The 17,123-nt window shown below is 35.0% G+C and overlaps 2 protein-coding genes across 4 annotated transcripts; both read left to right on the top strand.

Annotated features, from left to right (window-relative positions):
• Positions 1-4,760: 4,760 nt before the first annotated feature.
• Positions 4,761-11,316, top strand: LOC142525317 (UDP-sugar pyrophosphorylase-like). 3 transcript variants are annotated; one of them, XM_075629576.1, is made up of 18 exons: positions 4,761-4,884; positions 5,003-5,107; positions 5,885-6,001; positions 6,352-6,492; positions 6,779-6,878; positions 7,290-7,417; positions 7,497-7,568; positions 7,695-7,759; positions 7,924-7,984; positions 8,076-8,193; positions 8,446-8,570; positions 8,807-8,883; positions 9,083-9,188; positions 9,273-9,332; positions 9,695-9,775; positions 10,095-10,337; positions 10,830-10,998; positions 11,088-11,316. In XM_075629576.1, exons 1-17 carry the CDS (start codon positions 4,768-4,770, stop codon positions 10,962-10,964), a joined length of 1,851 nt encoding a protein of 616 aa, XP_075485691.1. In that variant the 5' UTR covers positions 4,761-4,767; the 3' UTR covers positions 10,965-10,998; positions 11,088-11,316. The 3 variants fall into 3 exon arrangements, with proteins under 3 accessions (XP_075485691.1, XP_075485692.1, XP_075485690.1); XM_075629577.1 differs by having other exon boundaries at positions 6,779-6,863; positions 10,830-11,312; XM_075629575.1 differs by having other exon boundaries at positions 10,830-11,311.
• A 1,574-nt stretch (positions 11,317-12,890) lies between these two features.
• LOC142525581 (putative calcium-binding protein CML44) lies at positions 12,891-13,490 on the top strand. Its single transcript, XM_075629893.1, has one exon. The coding sequence runs from the start codon at positions 12,990-12,992 to the stop codon at positions 13,485-13,487; it is 498 nt and encodes a 165-aa protein (XP_075486008.1). The 5' UTR covers positions 12,891-12,989; the 3' UTR covers positions 13,488-13,490.
• The last annotated feature ends 3,633 nt before the right edge of the window (positions 13,491-17,123 follow it).

The raw sequence follows: 17,123 nt of genomic DNA, 5'->3' as shown, positions 1-17,123 counted from the left end.
AAAGGAGTACTCACATGTTTAGCATCATCCATGTTAAATCTGCTAACCACCTTTTTCACGTACTCTTCTTAAGACAACTTCAAGAATCCATTCACCCGGTCTCTTAAGATCCTCATTCCAAGGATTTGTTTTGCAGCACCCAAATCCTTCATGGCAAATTCCTTTGATAAATCTTTTTTCAGTTTATCAATTTCTTCCAGACAAGCTCCAGCTATCAGCATATCATCTACATATAGAAGTAGTATGATATAAGAACCGTCAAACCTTTTCACATAACAGCAGTGATCAGCTTGACACCTTAGGAAACCATTTTCACTCATGAATCCATCAAACTTCTTGTACCACTCTCTTGGAGCTTGTTTGAGACCGTACAAGCTCTTCTGAAGTCTGCACACTATTATCTCTTTTCCCCGTACTTCAAAGCCCTGTGGCTGCTTCATATAAATTTCTTCATCTAGGTCACCGTGAAGAAACGCAGTCTTTACATCCAACTGCTCCAAATGTAAGTCTTCCTTCGCCACTAGTCCAAGTACTGTCCTGATAGTGGTTAATTTAACCACCGGAGAAAAAATTTCGGTGTAATCAATTCCTTCCCGTTGTTGGAAGCCTTTTACAACAAGTCTTGCCTTGTACCGCTTGCTACCATCATGCTCTTCTTTTAACCGGTACACCCACTTGTTATGTAACGCCTTTTTGCCTTGCGGAAGTTCTGTCAACTCCCACGTCTGATTGGATGACAGTGAATCCATCTCATCTTCCATGGCCAACTCCCACTTGGTTGAATCATCATTTTGCATTGCCTCTTCATAGGTCTCCGGTTCACCTTTGTCTGTCAGCAAAATATAGTGAAGTGCAGGGGAGTACCTCTCAGGTGGTCTAATGATTCTCAAAGATCTCCTGAGTTCAATCACCGGAGTTTGTGGGTCATCATCTTGTGCAGTTTCTTCTTCATCTTCCTGGTTACTGGTTTTCGATTCATTCACAGGAATATATGTCAATGGCACTTCATCAGTCTTCTTGACTTTAGGACATTCATCTCCAGCTCCAATGTCTGACTTGTCCTTGTACAGAAGTTTCTCATTAAATATTACATCCCTGCTCCGAATGATATTCCGATTTTGGTCATCCCAGAAACGATAACCAAACTCATTATCTCCATAACCAATAAAGAAGCACTTCTTTGATTTCGGATCAAGTTTTGTTCTGCTTGCTGAATCAATATGAACATAAGATAGACATCCAAACACTTTCAAGAAAGAAAGATTTATTTCTTTGCCGCTCCATACCTCTTCGGGTATTCTGCAGTCAAGCGGTATCGAAGGTCCTCTGTTGATCAGATATGCTGCAGTGTTAACAGCATCAGCCCAGAATGATTTTGGCAATCCAGAATGCAATCTCATGCTCCTTGCGCGTTCATTCAAGGTCCTGTTCATCCTTTCAGCTACACCATTCTGTTGAGGTGTACCAGGAATGGTTTTCTCCATCTTGATCCCGTTCTGTGCACAATATTTCTTGAACTCATCATCTTCATATTCTCCACCATTATCAGATCGTAAGCACTTCACCTTCAAGTTGGTCTCATTTTCCACCATGGCTTTCCACCTTTTAAAGGTCTCGTAAACATCAGATTTATTTTTCAGAAAATAAACCCAAACTTTTCTACTTGAATCGTCAATGAATGTGACATAGTATCTCGAGCCTCCAAGGGATGTCACAGGAGATGGTCCCCATACATCAATATGAACCAGCTCCAACTTTGCTGCTTTCGGTTCTCTACCACCTTTTGAAAAGCTCACCTTCTTCTGCTTTCCAAAGATACAGCTTTCACATAGTTGGTGTTCAACAGTCTTTAATTCTGGTAGCTTTCCTTTTGACACCAACATCTTCATTCCCTTCTCACTCATATGTCCAAGTCTATAATGCCATAGACTTGAATTGGCTCCAGCATCCACAGCTGCTAATGTGTCTCTGCAACTGGAAGTCATATACAGTGTTCCAGTTTTCTTTCCTCGAGCAACGATCATGGCTCCTTTGTTCACTTTCCAGGAACCATCACCGAAGGTCACATTGTGGCCTTCATCATCGAGCTGTTCCACTGAGATCAGATTGCGTGTCAATTTTGGTACATGCCTGACTTTGTTGATTTTCCAGACAGATCCATTTGACATCTTCATCCGTACATCACCCATACCAACAATTTCCAAGGGTTTTCCATCGGCCAGGAAAACTTTTCCGTAATCGCCAGCGATGTAATTATCAAATACATCGCGATCACCAGTGGTATGAAACGAAGCTCCCGAGTCCATAACCCAAGAATCAACAGGGCTTTCCATGGATAATAGCAGAGCATCATGTACTTCCTCAGTGACAGCATTGGCATTATTCTTCGTTGATCTGCAGTTCTTTTTCAGGTGACCATTCTCACCACAGCTCCAGCACTTCATATTCTTTTCAAGGATGTTTTTGTCTTTTCCATTTCTTGATTTGGATCTACCACGCCATCGGTTTGAACTCCTTTCACCATTTCTGCCTCTTCCTCTGTTATCAAGATTTAGAGCAGATCTCGATGATGTTGCTTCACCCGAGTCTTTCCTGCGAACTTCTTCAGCAAGGATTTGATCTCTAACATCATTGAGTTGTAGTTTTCCTTTTCCAACAGAGTTGCTAACCGCTGCCCGCATCGGTTCCCAAATGTCTGGTAAAGACGCCAGAAGAATAAGTGCCCGAATTTCATCATCAAATTTGATGTCCACCGATGTCACCTGAGAGACAATCGTGTTGAATTCATTTATGTGCTTTGCCACCGAAGCACCTTCTCCCATCTTCAAGTTGAATAACTTCTTCATGAGATGTACTTTATTGTTTGCTGATGGCTTCTCGTACATGTCTGACAGAATGGTCATCATTTCCTCCGTGGTTTTGGCCTCCGCCACGTTATGCGCCACGTTCTTCGTTAGGGTCAGTCGTATCACACCTAACACCTGTCGGTCAAGGAGCTCCCAATCATCATCCTCCATCTTTTCTGGTTTCTTTCCTGATAGAGGTTGATGCAGCTTCTTACTGTACAGATAATCTCTTATCTGTAACCGCCAGGACGAAAAATCTGTTCCGTCGAACTTGTTGATTCCCGGTCCCGATCCATCATCTCCGGCCATCACTTCTCTAGCCTTAGCAAAAAATCTAAAAAATCTTTTCTGATGTGGAAGATCAGACAAGGCTGCAACCACAGAGCATACTCAGAATTTTTAAGAATTTTCACAACAAGGCTCTGATACCAGTTGTTGGGAAATTACCCCGAAGCGATGCCGACCACGAAGATAATATAGTACCCAAATTGCGGAATAAAATAATCAATCAACAAGAACACAACGATTTACGTGGTTCACCCAAAATAGGCTACGTCCACGGAGCACTGCAACTTTTATAACCGGAAGAAATATTACAACAAGTGTATACAACAATACACTAAATATCTCACACTCCCAAACCCCAGAGTATACCGAGAAAATAATTTCTCTAACTCACACAAGAGAATTCCCGCACTCAAGAAAAAAATACACTCTTTTTTCTATGCACTTTCTTTTTTTATCAAAGCAGAAAAGCTTTTGATTTTGGGATACAATAACTGAAGGAGTTGAGCTCTATTTATAACCAGAATTCTTAAGCTAAAACAGAAAATCTCCCGATGTGGGATTTCATTTTCTGATTTTTAAATTCCGCGTGGACCCCACCTCATTAAAAACTCACCAAACAACCTCTTGGTTGGTTAATAATAAAATATATCTTTTTGGGAAATATGTATCATGATTAGGTATTTTTTTAGCTAAACGTGTACATAATAGATGCATGTAAGCTTTCCCAAAAAAAAAAAAAAAAAGCCATGAAAGCCTAAATATTTAATTATTTGTATCATATATAATCATTTGATTGAGTTACTACTTGAACTGCCTAAAAAAATATAAAAAAATTTAAATATTGATAAACCCACATCGCAAACAAAAATTCATATCAAAACGAATAAATTCTAATTTTATATCTTTCACCAAACTCGAATATCTTATCATGCATGTCTTAGCTCCCAACACACGTCCCACAACTGCAACAATGAATTTGTTCTTGGAAACATTGTATCTCACATCGATATTCAATCTCAACTGATTAAATAATGGAGCCTTCCACAACTGTTCTGTTCTCATCAAACTTCTTGTTATTGTCTTATGACACCTAACAGTAGCCTTGCGAAATGCTTCCGACAAAGAGCAAGAACAATCGAATTCGTAACTATCAGGTTGTGAAAAATCTTTGTACGAACTTACAAATTTCATACTAGAAGCCCAACACATCATGGCAAAAACTTCGAAATCTTCCTTCTTCTTAGCCTTCGACAATACTAAATCACAATCAATAAAAGAAACCAAACAAAGTTTACACAGATATCTGCAAAATGAGTAGGTCTCTTGTAAGCAAAAATCATAATAACGTTTTTGGTACTGATATAAGCAAAAATAGTCCTCTCGGTTTTGGTACTTTAACTAGTCAACATTGGTTTTTGGTCACATTTCGCCGGAAAAGATGCAAGCATTTTCGATATCATAAAGATGTAAGTATTTTCGATATCATATCAGCAAAGATGGAGCTAGAATTTTTATTTTTCACCTAATTTATGAAAAAATATTATTTATATAAATATATTATTTTTCATAATTTATATAAATCAATTTGACGAATCTTCTTATATTTATATCCGCGCCAAATCACGTCGACGTCATGGAATCCTCCGCCGTCGAATCAGCTGCCGGTAGTCTTTACAGACTCAACATCGATGACTGGGCGTCCGCTGCACCTAATCTATGGAAGAATAGTTCTCTCCTCTCTCCTCCGCAGGTTCTTATGTTTCTTAATTATTAACTGCTGAAATGTTAATCATATACGTGGATTAGTAAATACGATTGAATTGTATAAGAATTATGATTGGGAGCGTTTTGAATGTGCGTGTGGATAGGTGGGGTTGGCGAAGACGCTACTGGGATTGAATCAGAGCCATTTGTTTGAACACTGGCCAGAGCCTGGGATCAGTGATGAGGAGAAGCTTGCCTTTTTTGATCAGGTGATTTTCCGCTTTTTTTAAAAAAAATTAATTAATTAATTGCGCGAGGTTCCTTCGGGTTGAGGAAGCTATCCTAGTTGCGACTCTACCCAAGATCCCAACATCACAATTCACTCGTGAGCATCTGTGCAGTTGCATCTATGTTTCGGTTGCATTTTGGTTTTTAATTCTAGTGAAACCTCAATGCTGATAAAGATTTTGAGAATTGATTACGTTTCTTCATGAGAATGCGCTATCATCAATCTTAAATATTAGAGGACAAAAACTGGAATTTAGATCAAATGCAAGATCTTTGGTATCACCTCAGATCCATTGGAAAAATGGGACCTGTGTATGGCAAGATGAATTAGAACATGAGTTTTGATGTAAAGTTTCGATTTTAATTTTTGTGTTATTTATTTATTTTGATGGATTTTGTTTATGTTTTCGTCCTTCATTTCATTCACGAAATATATAATATGAAGATGAGAATGAAATGTCAGATATTTTCAGTAATAATGTTATCGATAGCACCAGAACGGTCTAGGATAATGGATTCTTGATTACCAAGGGCAAAATTTTTGTGCAGATAAATCCAGTAACTCGGTTAGTGGCTTGGGGCATAGCAACCCAGTTTGACAAATGCGGCTTTTGTTTCATTCTCTCTGCGAGAAACGAAATGCTTATTCTTATGTTTTCCTGGCAATTTATTTTTTTAGATGAAACTGATTTCCACTTTGAATAATGTGAATACACTTTTTGGCATGTGTTCTTTAATTATTTTTTTACTTTTTCAAGATTGCTCGACTTGATGCAAGTTATCCTGGAGGCCTACCATCATACATCAAAACTGCCAGGGAACTTTTGGCAGATTCAAAAGCTGGGAAGAACCCATTCGATGGATTTACACCTTCTGTAAGTTGTCTCAATGAGCTTCTAATTTTCTAAGAAGTTTATCTAATGCCTTGGATGACCATTTATTTGTTTCTGACATTAGGATTTTTAATTGTCTCTCTCCTTGTTTTTATTGACTTAAAATATCTTTTTTGAAACGAGCTTCTAGACTTTTGGAGAAAGCTTTCCTGCTATTAATTTACTCCGCATCCTTTTGGTGACATAACCTACTACACAGATTATTCTGCAAGGTGTATTTGGTGCCATTTTTTATGCTGGTTTCCCTTTAACGTATTGGTATAAGATTTACTCATTTATTTAACTGGACCTACAGAATCATATCAAGTGGAATTCTGCATCATTTTTAACAGGTTCCATCTGGAGAAGTTTTGACTTTCGGTGATGATAGTTTCATCCAATATGAAGATGTTGGTGTCCATGAGGCAAGGAAGGCTGCCTTTGTTCTTGTTGCTGGGGGCCTTGGAGAACGATTAGGCTACAATGGTATAAAGGTAAAACACCGTCTCTTGCACGAGTAAGGATATTTTTCACTGTAAAAGTAATCTGTGACTATTTATTTTGTAATTGGTTCATTTAATTGATGACGCATTGTAACTTTGTGATATTCAACTGGTCAAGAAAAAAAAACTAATAAATTAGTAACTGGTCACGAGGACCTGTTAGAATGTAGACTATGTGGTGTAATAATTTATATGGCCTTGTTGAAACCTATCTAATGTCTTATTGCAGTAAAAGAATCAACTACAGTTCTTTGACCACTGTCCTTCCACTTTGCAGGTGGCTCTGCCTCTAGAATCAACTACTGGAACATGTTTCTTACAGCACTACATTGAATCTATTCTAGCCTTGCAAGAAACTAGCTGTAGGCTATCCCCAGGTTTGTTTACTGAGATTTTTATTGCGACAACTTAAGTTGTCAATGAACTTCTTTTAAGGCATATAATATTACTTGTAAAGCATCTTTGGTGCTCGAATTGCATCTTTTATTAACCCTGCAATTTTTCCCTCACGCATCAGTGTCACTCTATGTACTTCTTTTCATGATCTCAACTTCTTCAATAGTTTATAGGTTATGTTTTCTGTATTTCATATCTACAGAAGTTGGTTGAGATGTAATACAATCGTATCACAGAAATTGGGTGAATCAGAGACTTCAGTACTATCATGTCAATGGGAGGATCAGAACAATGTTTTATTTTGCCTTGAGTTCGATGATAAACAGTTATTATTTAGAAAAAATCAATTGATTTGGTCATATTTCTTGTTTTTCCTCTCTCCACAAATGTAGGTGGAGGACCAGCAGAGATTCCTTTGGTCATAATGACATCAGATGACACTCATATGCATACACTAAAGCTATTAGAATCAAATGCTTATTTTGGGATGAAATCCACTCAAATAAGACTGCTAAAGCAGGTATTCAACCTATCACCGACTTCTGGAGTTACTTCAATGGTACTAATTTGACTACAACATGGTCTTTGTATTTTTACAGGAAAAGGTTGCTTGTTTAGATGATAATGATGCCAAGCTGGCCATGGATCAACAAAATAAGTTTAGAATTCAGGTAGCTTTGGTTGTCAATAGGAGATATGAACTCTTTGATACGAAGTGGTTGATGTGATCCACAGTCTTATTGGCGTGGTCAGAAACTTTATCTGCTTTTATATTTTTTGTTCCCACTTTTCTGCAGACAAAACCTCACGGTCATGGTGATGTTCATTCACTTCTTTATTCCAGTGGCATCCTTAACGAATGGTAAGTTTCATGTCTGGATCTCATGGCCTTCACGCCATTAATTTGTTTAAAATAACTGGTTTTTGTGGTACTTCAAAACCTGAAAGTTATCATGCTATTTGAAGCTTTTTCTCTTTCTGCTAGTGTATTATGGTGTTATGATTTATACTCTGCTCTACATTCAGGCTTGATGCCGGTCGAAAATGGGTTGTGTTCTTCCAAGATACTAATGGTCTTCTATTTAAGGTTTTGTTAAAACTCAATCATATGGGATTCTAATATTTAATATATGTTCTGCAGGATTGCATTTTATCACCCTTTTTTATGCTTTGTATAGGGAATTGCAGCTTCATTGGGTGTCAGCGCCACCAAAGGTTACCATGTAAATTCTCTTGCGGTTCCACGGAAAGCTAAGGAAGCTATTGGAGGAATTACCAAGCTTACTCATGAAGATGGTATGTTTTATTGACAATAAGCCTATCCACCATAAAGTAACGAACCTTTACAGAATTTCTCCTTTTCAGACTTAGTCTTGAAGTTGCTAAAATGTCTCACTTTCTGATTGCTGGAATATTCTTCTAAATTGATTGCCACAATTTTTTTGGTAGTCAGCAGCAGTTTTGATTTGTATTAGCTCTTCTTAAATTTTTTAAGGATCTGTTAGTGCTATTGTATTTAGTTTGTCACTGGGCAGATGTTTTGGTCAGGGAGGACAATGGTGATCAATGTGGAATACAATCAACTTGACCCTTTGCTGAGAGCTACAGGGTATCCAGATGGTGATGTCAATAATGAAACAGGCTTTTCTCCTTTTCCTGGAAACATAAACCAAGTACATACTTTTACACAAAGTCATTATGCATTTGTTTTGAATTTTCCCTTTTGGTGATGTCTACAGACTATTGCAGCAAATGCTGATCCATGTAAAGTTTTTTTTTTTTTTTTGACATCATGTATTACATCTTCTAGCAGATAGCATGCAATGAATTTACAATTTGACTGTTGACTGAACTGTTTGCATATGATGTCAGATATTTTAGAAGTGACCATTCTAGTTTTTTTGTGCAGCTGATTATTGAAATTGCTCCTTATTTGGATGAACTTTCAAAAACAGGAGGTGCGATAAAGGAGTTTGTTAACCCCAAGTAAATTCTCTATCATTGTCTCTGCATTTCTGTATAAAATTCATGTGCTATCTGGAATTGAGGCTTAGCTATCTGGAATCTCATATGACCACTCTTTCTAGATCATAAGTCACGAGAATTCAATTCCGTGGGTTTAGTTTTTCCTTTGCTATTTACTTCGATTGCTTGCTAAAATTTAGTAAGTTCTCTCTGTATGCAGATACAAAGATTCCACCAAAACCGCATTCAAGTCATCTACTAGACTTGAATGCATGATGCAAGATTATCCTAAAACTCTTCCTCCTTCTGCTGGAGTTGGATTTACCGTAAGCAGAAGCTGTGGCTCAATTTTTTAAATATTTTGAATATATTTTTGTAGTTACGGAAAAAACGTTTGGGTAACCACTCAGGTGATGGATACTTGGTTGGCTTATGCACCTGTGAAGAACAATCCTGAAGATGCAGCTAAGGTATGGATATCATTTTTATAGAATGCATGAAGTAAATACTATCATTGAATTTTGATTTATGCTTGGAAAAACATAATTAGTTGTTGAAAGAAAAAAACCTTCGAATTAAATTAAGGGTTGATGAATGGGTACCTTGAGGCAAGTGAGGTCCGAAGGCTATTTCTTATTTGGAAAAAACGACTATTGCAGTGCTTGTGGATTAACATATAAGCTTTTATTAATGATTTATCGCAATGTATGCTGTTTTCGTCCTACCATTGTTTATGTGCCAGGGGTTGTGTAATGTCTCGTTTCGCATTTCATGCATATAATGTTTCTAATACATTCTGGATCTCATAGTTACCTGCCTTCTTATTTTGAAGGTTCCTAAAGGCAATCCATATCATAGCGCTACTTCTGGGGAAATGGCCATTTATAAAGCGAACAGCTTAATTTTGAGAAAGGTATTTGCTTTGTTTAAAACTCTAACAAGTTGAAACTTGAAAGTTTCTATAAAGCATTTATGTGCGACTTTAACGTGTTAATAAAATTGATTGAACTTGTATCGAGAAGAAATTGGGCACCAATCTTGTTCTATATTGAAAAGCATGGGGAATCATTTTCGATACTTGTAAAGAGAAACAAAACATCTGTTTCATGTGAAATGAACGTAGAGATGATAAATGAGGACATGGAATACTCAAGTGGATTCATAAACCCCAATACCACAAATTCCTTACTATTTTACATAACCTAAATCATTTCCTTTTTGCATTATCACAGGCTGATGTTAAGGTAGACGACCCAGTTCATCACGTATTCAATGGGCAGGAAGTGGAAGTATGGCCTCGTATCGTGTGGCAACCCAAATGGGGGCTCACTTTTTCAGACATCAGAAGTAAATTCGGGGGAAATTGCTCCATTACAGCAAAATCTACCATTGTCATCAATGGCAAAAGCGTCTATCTTGAAGATCTTGCCTTAGATGGAGCTCTTGTTATAAATGGGACCGATGATGGTGCAGAGGTAATCTAATTGATGAACCTTGCGATGCCATTTTGTGATCTGGTTCACCCTTTGAACACGTGACTTCATAAGATCTTATCTTCACATAATGATCCCAGCGACCTGGTTTGATAGTATCAAAACACATTCATTAGTTGTGTTCCAAAATAATAAACAAGCCATTGGTCTCATTCAAGAGCTTCTGCTTTTAAGAAAATTAACTAGGAACAACGGACACCAGTTCTGCCGGGCAGATTATAATTGATTATGTTATAGCAATGATATTTACCTATATCCACAATTGGATGATATTGTCCACTTTGGACCTAAGTCCACGTGGATTTGCTTGTGAACTTTAGCCAAAATGTCTCGTACAAATGGAAATATATTTCATCTTATAAACTCATAACATTTCCCATGTATTTTTAATGCGGGATTTTGGTTGCATTATGAACGGATTATAAACTGAAAGATGTTTTTTCATTTATATACTTTTGTGCATTAATTTGACAGGTTAAAGTGGGGGGTTCTGTACAAAACAAGGGATGGATCTTTGAAGATGTTGATTTTAAGGATACTTCAGCACCAGAAGAAGTGAGAATCCGGGGTTTCCGAATAAACAAAGTCGAGCAACTGCAGAAGCCATAAGACGAGCCTGAACATATCTTGCTAAAGCCATAAGGTTGAATTTCTCAATAAAGGTTGGTTCATTTTTTTTTATTTACGTCACAACGATCAAATACGCGAGACAGCCCATGAATCTACCATGAGAAATGGATTCTTTTGTAGAATAATAAAAATTCAACTCACATAGGTAGTGAGAAATCTCTGATTGATGAATTTGTTTATAGTATTGATTTTATTATTTACTAATTTCATCATCAATAATAAATGAGACTGAGTCGATATTGTTGACCGAGTATCGGGGACTCGTTCAGTATTCCCTTTCGATATCGATTACATATTTTTTTAAGGTGAGTTAGCTACAGACTTGGCATATTTTTCAGCCATTTGGTGAATTCATTTGAGTTTGTAGGTCTTGCTCGTTTATTTTCTTAATCAGGTAATTGTTTCTTTCATTTATATTATTTATATAAAGGCGATAAAATATTTAAAAATATAAATAAAACAGAAAATCAGTCGAAGAGAACCGTAATACAATCAATATTATCATGTTTTGAAAACATATATGAAATCAGAATCGATGTTTTCCAACAAAGTTGACTTTATTTAGTGGTGTCCTTTGTTCTTGGTACGTGGAGAAATGAACACCAATTTTTAGTGCGTAGTTTGGTTTCCTACTTCACTATGCGAATGACTCAAGAGTGGGCCTGAATCTAACCGCCTAAAAAATAGAGTGGAAAGGTCTGGACAACTTGAACTTTCGATCGTATTATCTAATTTCTTTTTAATCCAAATTTTACGGTTGGTTTTGCACCATTCATGTCTCCCTCAATATTTTTACTTTGAATTTATCTTTCCAACAATACTTTTGACGACCCAGTAGGAGAAATCGAACGTATGACCCTACATCCCTGATTGACCATTATTTTTTTTATTAATTAATGGTGGCCTTTGTTATAGCTTGGCTAGTTATGCTTGTTTTAGATATATTGAGTTATAAAATATATAAACAAAATAAATTTAAATTATAATTCAGCCATAACTAATTAATTCTGTTTGTAAACATGCCAAAATAAAATTGAATAAATCATAATCCAAGTGCAAGTTGAGATTTGACTAAAGTTTCCTGTAGATTTTGATGGTTTAACAAATAATTTTGTGTGATGTAAATTGAATTATAATAATGGAGAATTAAATGTATGTACACAAAAGTATTATGATTTATATCGGTACCTTTCATGTTCATATCGTGGAAGATGTGTGAAATGAAAATTAGATGGCAAATTCATTGTAAACTAATTAAGAACCCCGATCGAATGGACAAACTAATTTTTCCATTTTCTTTGTTTACTTATGTAATAATTACTGTAATTCTCAAAGGAACCTAAAATATAATTAGAAGGATATAAGAAAGTTCTCGTCTAAAACTACGACCCCAAAAATTAGTGTACTTATTATTACAATTTTCAATTTATTACATACCATAAGTACCCTTCGATTGTTTTGTCTTCGTTGAAAAAAATACTAAAAAATATCACTGAAATATTTCAATATTTTAATTCCTATAAATGGCATAAGATTTTTTTTCTTTCCTAAAAAAATTATCTTCTACAATAATTTTTTTTCAAAAAAGCTATCACAGTACCTCTACGTATATTATTAATTTGATTTAATACGTACTCAAGGGTCGAAGCACAAGCGTTACATATGCGATGAGACGAATGATCTAGAAAATGAAAAAGACATGAAAATAGAATGGAAACCAAAAATAAAATATGAAAAAGAGAAAAGACTAAAAACACAAGCCATAGAATCTTCTTTTTTTCAAAAAATGGAAGAAACGTGGAATCCTCCCCTGTATTCATTCATTTTCCAAGCAATATCGTATTATTTAAAAACACATCATTTGACCGTTAAAACACGCGGATACAACCATTTAAATACCCCTTCTATGCATAGATGAACTCAACAAAAACCACAGTAAAATCACATTTTCATACTATATTCCCCCTCTTCTTCTTTTTCTCCTGATAATAAGATAAAAGGCAAATGTCTGCTATTACCATAGAAGATCTCCACAGAATTTTCAAGAAGCTGGACAAGAACAACCATGGCCAAGTAAATATACATGAGTTGCTCCATCTTCTTGAAAACATCGGCATCCACACGAAGTTGGAAGAGCTCGAAAAGCTCGTTGGTGACACGAGTCTCGGTTACATGGATTTCTTGTTCTTTTATGAGGCAATAGTGAAGACCAAAATGGCAGAAAGTAAAGAGAGTTCTTCCAATGATCATATTGACCATGACAAGGATCTTAGCGATGATCTTTTAAAGGCTTTTAAAGTCTTCGATTTGAATGACGATGGATTCATTTCGAGTGAGGAGTTGCAAAGTGTGCTTTCGAGATTAGGTCTGTGGGACAAGAAACTTGGCCAAGATTGCAAGGAAATGATTCATGTCTATGATCAAAATTTGGATGGGGCACTTGATTTTGAAGAGTTCAAGGTTATGATGTCCAGTCCTCCTACATCAGATTCTGAAATTTAATTCAATTTTTTTTTAAAAAAAAAAAGAAAAATCCACACAAACCTGAGATTTGATCACGATATTGTAGAACTTATCGTCTGACTTTTGATGTAATGATCCAATTTCTTGGTTTATTTTGGCCATATTTGACCACCCTTTTCTTCATTAATTTATGTAGTTCATTCTTGTACATGCTAGCTACTATTCTATTTACGGTTCTAGTTTTATGAAATGTGTGTATGTTGTTACATACTTCAAATTTGCGTGACAAATTTTTTTTTTTTTGGTGTTCTCTTTTTATTTTTTATGCGTGTGAATCAATATGAATAAACACATTAACAAAACTCAAAAACTATGATAATAAATCATTGAAAAATAACATTTTTACATTAATTTTCATAAAAAAAAACTACGTACTATTCTTCTCATCCATTTTTGCACCTCGGCCTCCACAAATTTTAAGTACATGTTTGTCATTTTTTTCTCAAGTTCTATTTCAGAGGTTGTTTTTCAATGTTTTTTTCACTATCAAATTCGAAGATGCTAGAATATTTTTATTCAAACTGTACTGACGTAACGGGTCGACCCACGACCAGCCATTTTGTGAGGCGGAAATTGTCAACCCAACCCTACATTTGACGGGGCATGCAGACCAACCCGACGAGCCCAACAATTTTTTAGTTATATTAAACAAGTCGATTTGCAATCCGCCACAACCCACCATTTGACAGATAAAACAGTCAGCTTGCCATTTGGATGGATCATAAAATTGTCAACACAATCCGTCTATTAGATGAGCGAAGCAGGACGAGACTAGTCCATTTTGACGGCTCAGATTTTTATTTTGAGGAATAAAATAATTCTAAAGAACCAAATCAATTGAATTTACGTATGTGCACCGACAGTAATAATTATTCAGACGATCTAGATGAAAATGTCTTTCTCTTTAATGTGTGTGCTTCCAGTGACGTAGCCAGACAAAGTTTCGATCTTGAGCTAAAAATTTGTGGACTAAAATATGGGCTAAAATTTGGGCTAAAATGTGGGCTTAAATTTGTAATATACTCAATGTTATTTTATTTTTTAAATTTGTGGGCTAAAATTTTTTTTAAAAAAAACTTCATCCATATTTTTAAATAAGCCCAAAAATCAAGCCTGGGCTAGAGCCCACCCCAGCCTTTGGGGTGGCTCCGTCCCTGTGTGATTCAGATTAATTCAAAGATGATTAGTCAACGTATTATGTCTAACCACGTACATAAAATCATCTTTAATTCCAATATAATGAGATCCAAAAGTTAAATAATTTAACTATACAGTAGTTTCGGATAATAAATTTTACAGCAAATGAGGATAGAACGTAGAAGAATCATAATATACAAAATTCAATCACCAATTTTCCAAGTACTCGATTTCTATATTACTATCTTTGCCATTTGGTTAATTATTACGATATTTCTTATGGAAGTTTCTATTGCCCATCTTTTTCCTATTTTCTAATCAATTTAGTGGATAGAAGTCGCATTCACAGTTAAAGGTCGGTGGAGATGCTTGTTTTTCTTATATTTATTAACGCGATATTAAATTGTTTATATTCAAATGAAATTGACTGGCCCCGATGGACTTCCATGTAACTCCAATATGGATACAAATCAAATAAAGAACTTCCTTTTTTTTTCCAAATAAATTGTACTAATGTTTTTAGTCATCTCTTGCTCGGTCTATTTTACACTAAGAAACTGTCACGCCCCGAACCTAGGAGCGCGACATCGGCGTTGTTTTCAAATAAAATTCAAAAACAACAAGCCTCATAGTATAGAATTAACCAAAAACCAGTATATTATTTCAGGACAAAATTTGTTATTACATCCCAAAGTACAAAACATAACCAAATATATCAGCGGAAGCTAAAACTTATCATCATAGAGACAACAAAAATCAAATAATAGTAGCACTTCTAAATGTCTCCTTTTTAATCAGCCCAAGATTATGTATGCTCTTCCTCTTCAAGTTCCTTTTTATTCTTATCTGAGGAGAGAAATAAGGGAGTGAGTGTTTGTGGAAACACTTAGCATGTGGGGGCCAACCATATACCAGAATATCGAAACATACATATAATATGAGTTCAAAAGTGAATTGTCGCAGAATATATCGCAACATGAATCAAGACATCAGACAAAGAGAGCTCGAAACAAGGCATCAAAACATATCAAAACAAGGCACTTTTATTCATCTCTTTATTCATAGTTTACTGATCAGTTCCCTGTATGTTACTCCTCTAAGTGGTGAGGGCAAATGAACGGTCATTATAACCCACTGCATCAGGGTCTTATCTTATCTTATCATGTTTCAGAAATTTCCTTGCCACTTTTAATTTGAGTCATAACAGTGCATTTTCAATATTTCATTGAGTAATAGCGGAATCATGCATAACTAACATATATGGAATCAAAAGACATGAAAACGAGTAGTGTGCGATCAAGTTTTCAAAAACAGAAACATCATTATTTTAAAACAAATATATAAGCCCACTTACCTCGATCTCAGCTTTATATATAGGAAACTATTATATTGATCATCTTCTATCATCAACTTCATGACATAGCTTAAGAATTATATTTGATAAAGAAATTCTTAAATATACACAAATACACAATACCCAATGCATCCACATAAAATACGATTATTTTTAGTGTCTTTCAATCTTTATGTCACTACTCTAATTTAATAAAAAGAATGAGAGATACTAGTATGAAAGAAAATAAATTGGCGGTGACAAATTGACAAAATAAAATGAATTGGAATAGTACTTAGTAAATTTGGTGGTGATAAAATATAGGGTTTATGGCTTGTCTCTCCACTCATTTTTTAAGAAAAATGAAAATGGGTTGGGAGGATTTATATAATACACAAGAGTGACATGAAAGGCTCACAATTTAATTAGGAGAAATTATTATCACATTGAAAGGAATTTATGAAAATGAGTTACAACTTTTAAATAATAATAATTTCACATTAATATTGTAATTAAGATAATCATTAATTGAAAATTAAAATAGTGAGTTAACTCAAAAATTAGTATGTTGTCTTTGAAGGTAAAATTAATTATAAAAAATAAATCCTTACTCTGTACCATGAGTTAAACAAAATTCAGCATAAAAATGAAAATAAAACCCTAATTTTTGTTTCACTATTAGATAAAACAAAATTTTAAATATATTTTATTTATTATATCGCAAATTTGGTCATTAATATCACATAAACATTTCAAGAATCATGTAGCTTTTTTATTTATGCAATGGGTTTTTTTTTTAAAAAAAATTAATTTAAAAAATATGATAGATTGTAGAGTATTTCAAAATTAAAGTAAAACGTCACCATCAATTAGACCATTTATAGTTGCAAATATCAGAAATACAAATAAATGTTGAATAATTTATATTATTAGAATTCATATATGTTGAATAATTGATGCATGTTACAACATCAACATCCCTTACTTTTTTTTTTAAAATGACAATCAATGTCAGAAATACAAACAAATGTGGAAAAGTTTGCTGCCTTGAAAAAAATACCTTAATATTGCTTCATTATTTTTTCCAATGGAAAAATGTTGGATAAAATTTCAGTAGACTTGTGAACAAACGGGCGGCTATATGT

The sequence above is a fragment of the Primulina tabacum genome, chromosome 14 (genome assembly GCF_025594145.1).
Source record: "Primulina tabacum isolate GXHZ01 chromosome 14, ASM2559414v2, whole genome shotgun sequence".
Taxonomy (NCBI): Eukaryota; Viridiplantae; Streptophyta; class Magnoliopsida; order Lamiales; family Gesneriaceae; genus Primulina; species Primulina tabacum.
Note: the sequence above shows the minus strand (reverse complement) of the source record. Positions and strands in the feature narration are given on the sequence as shown.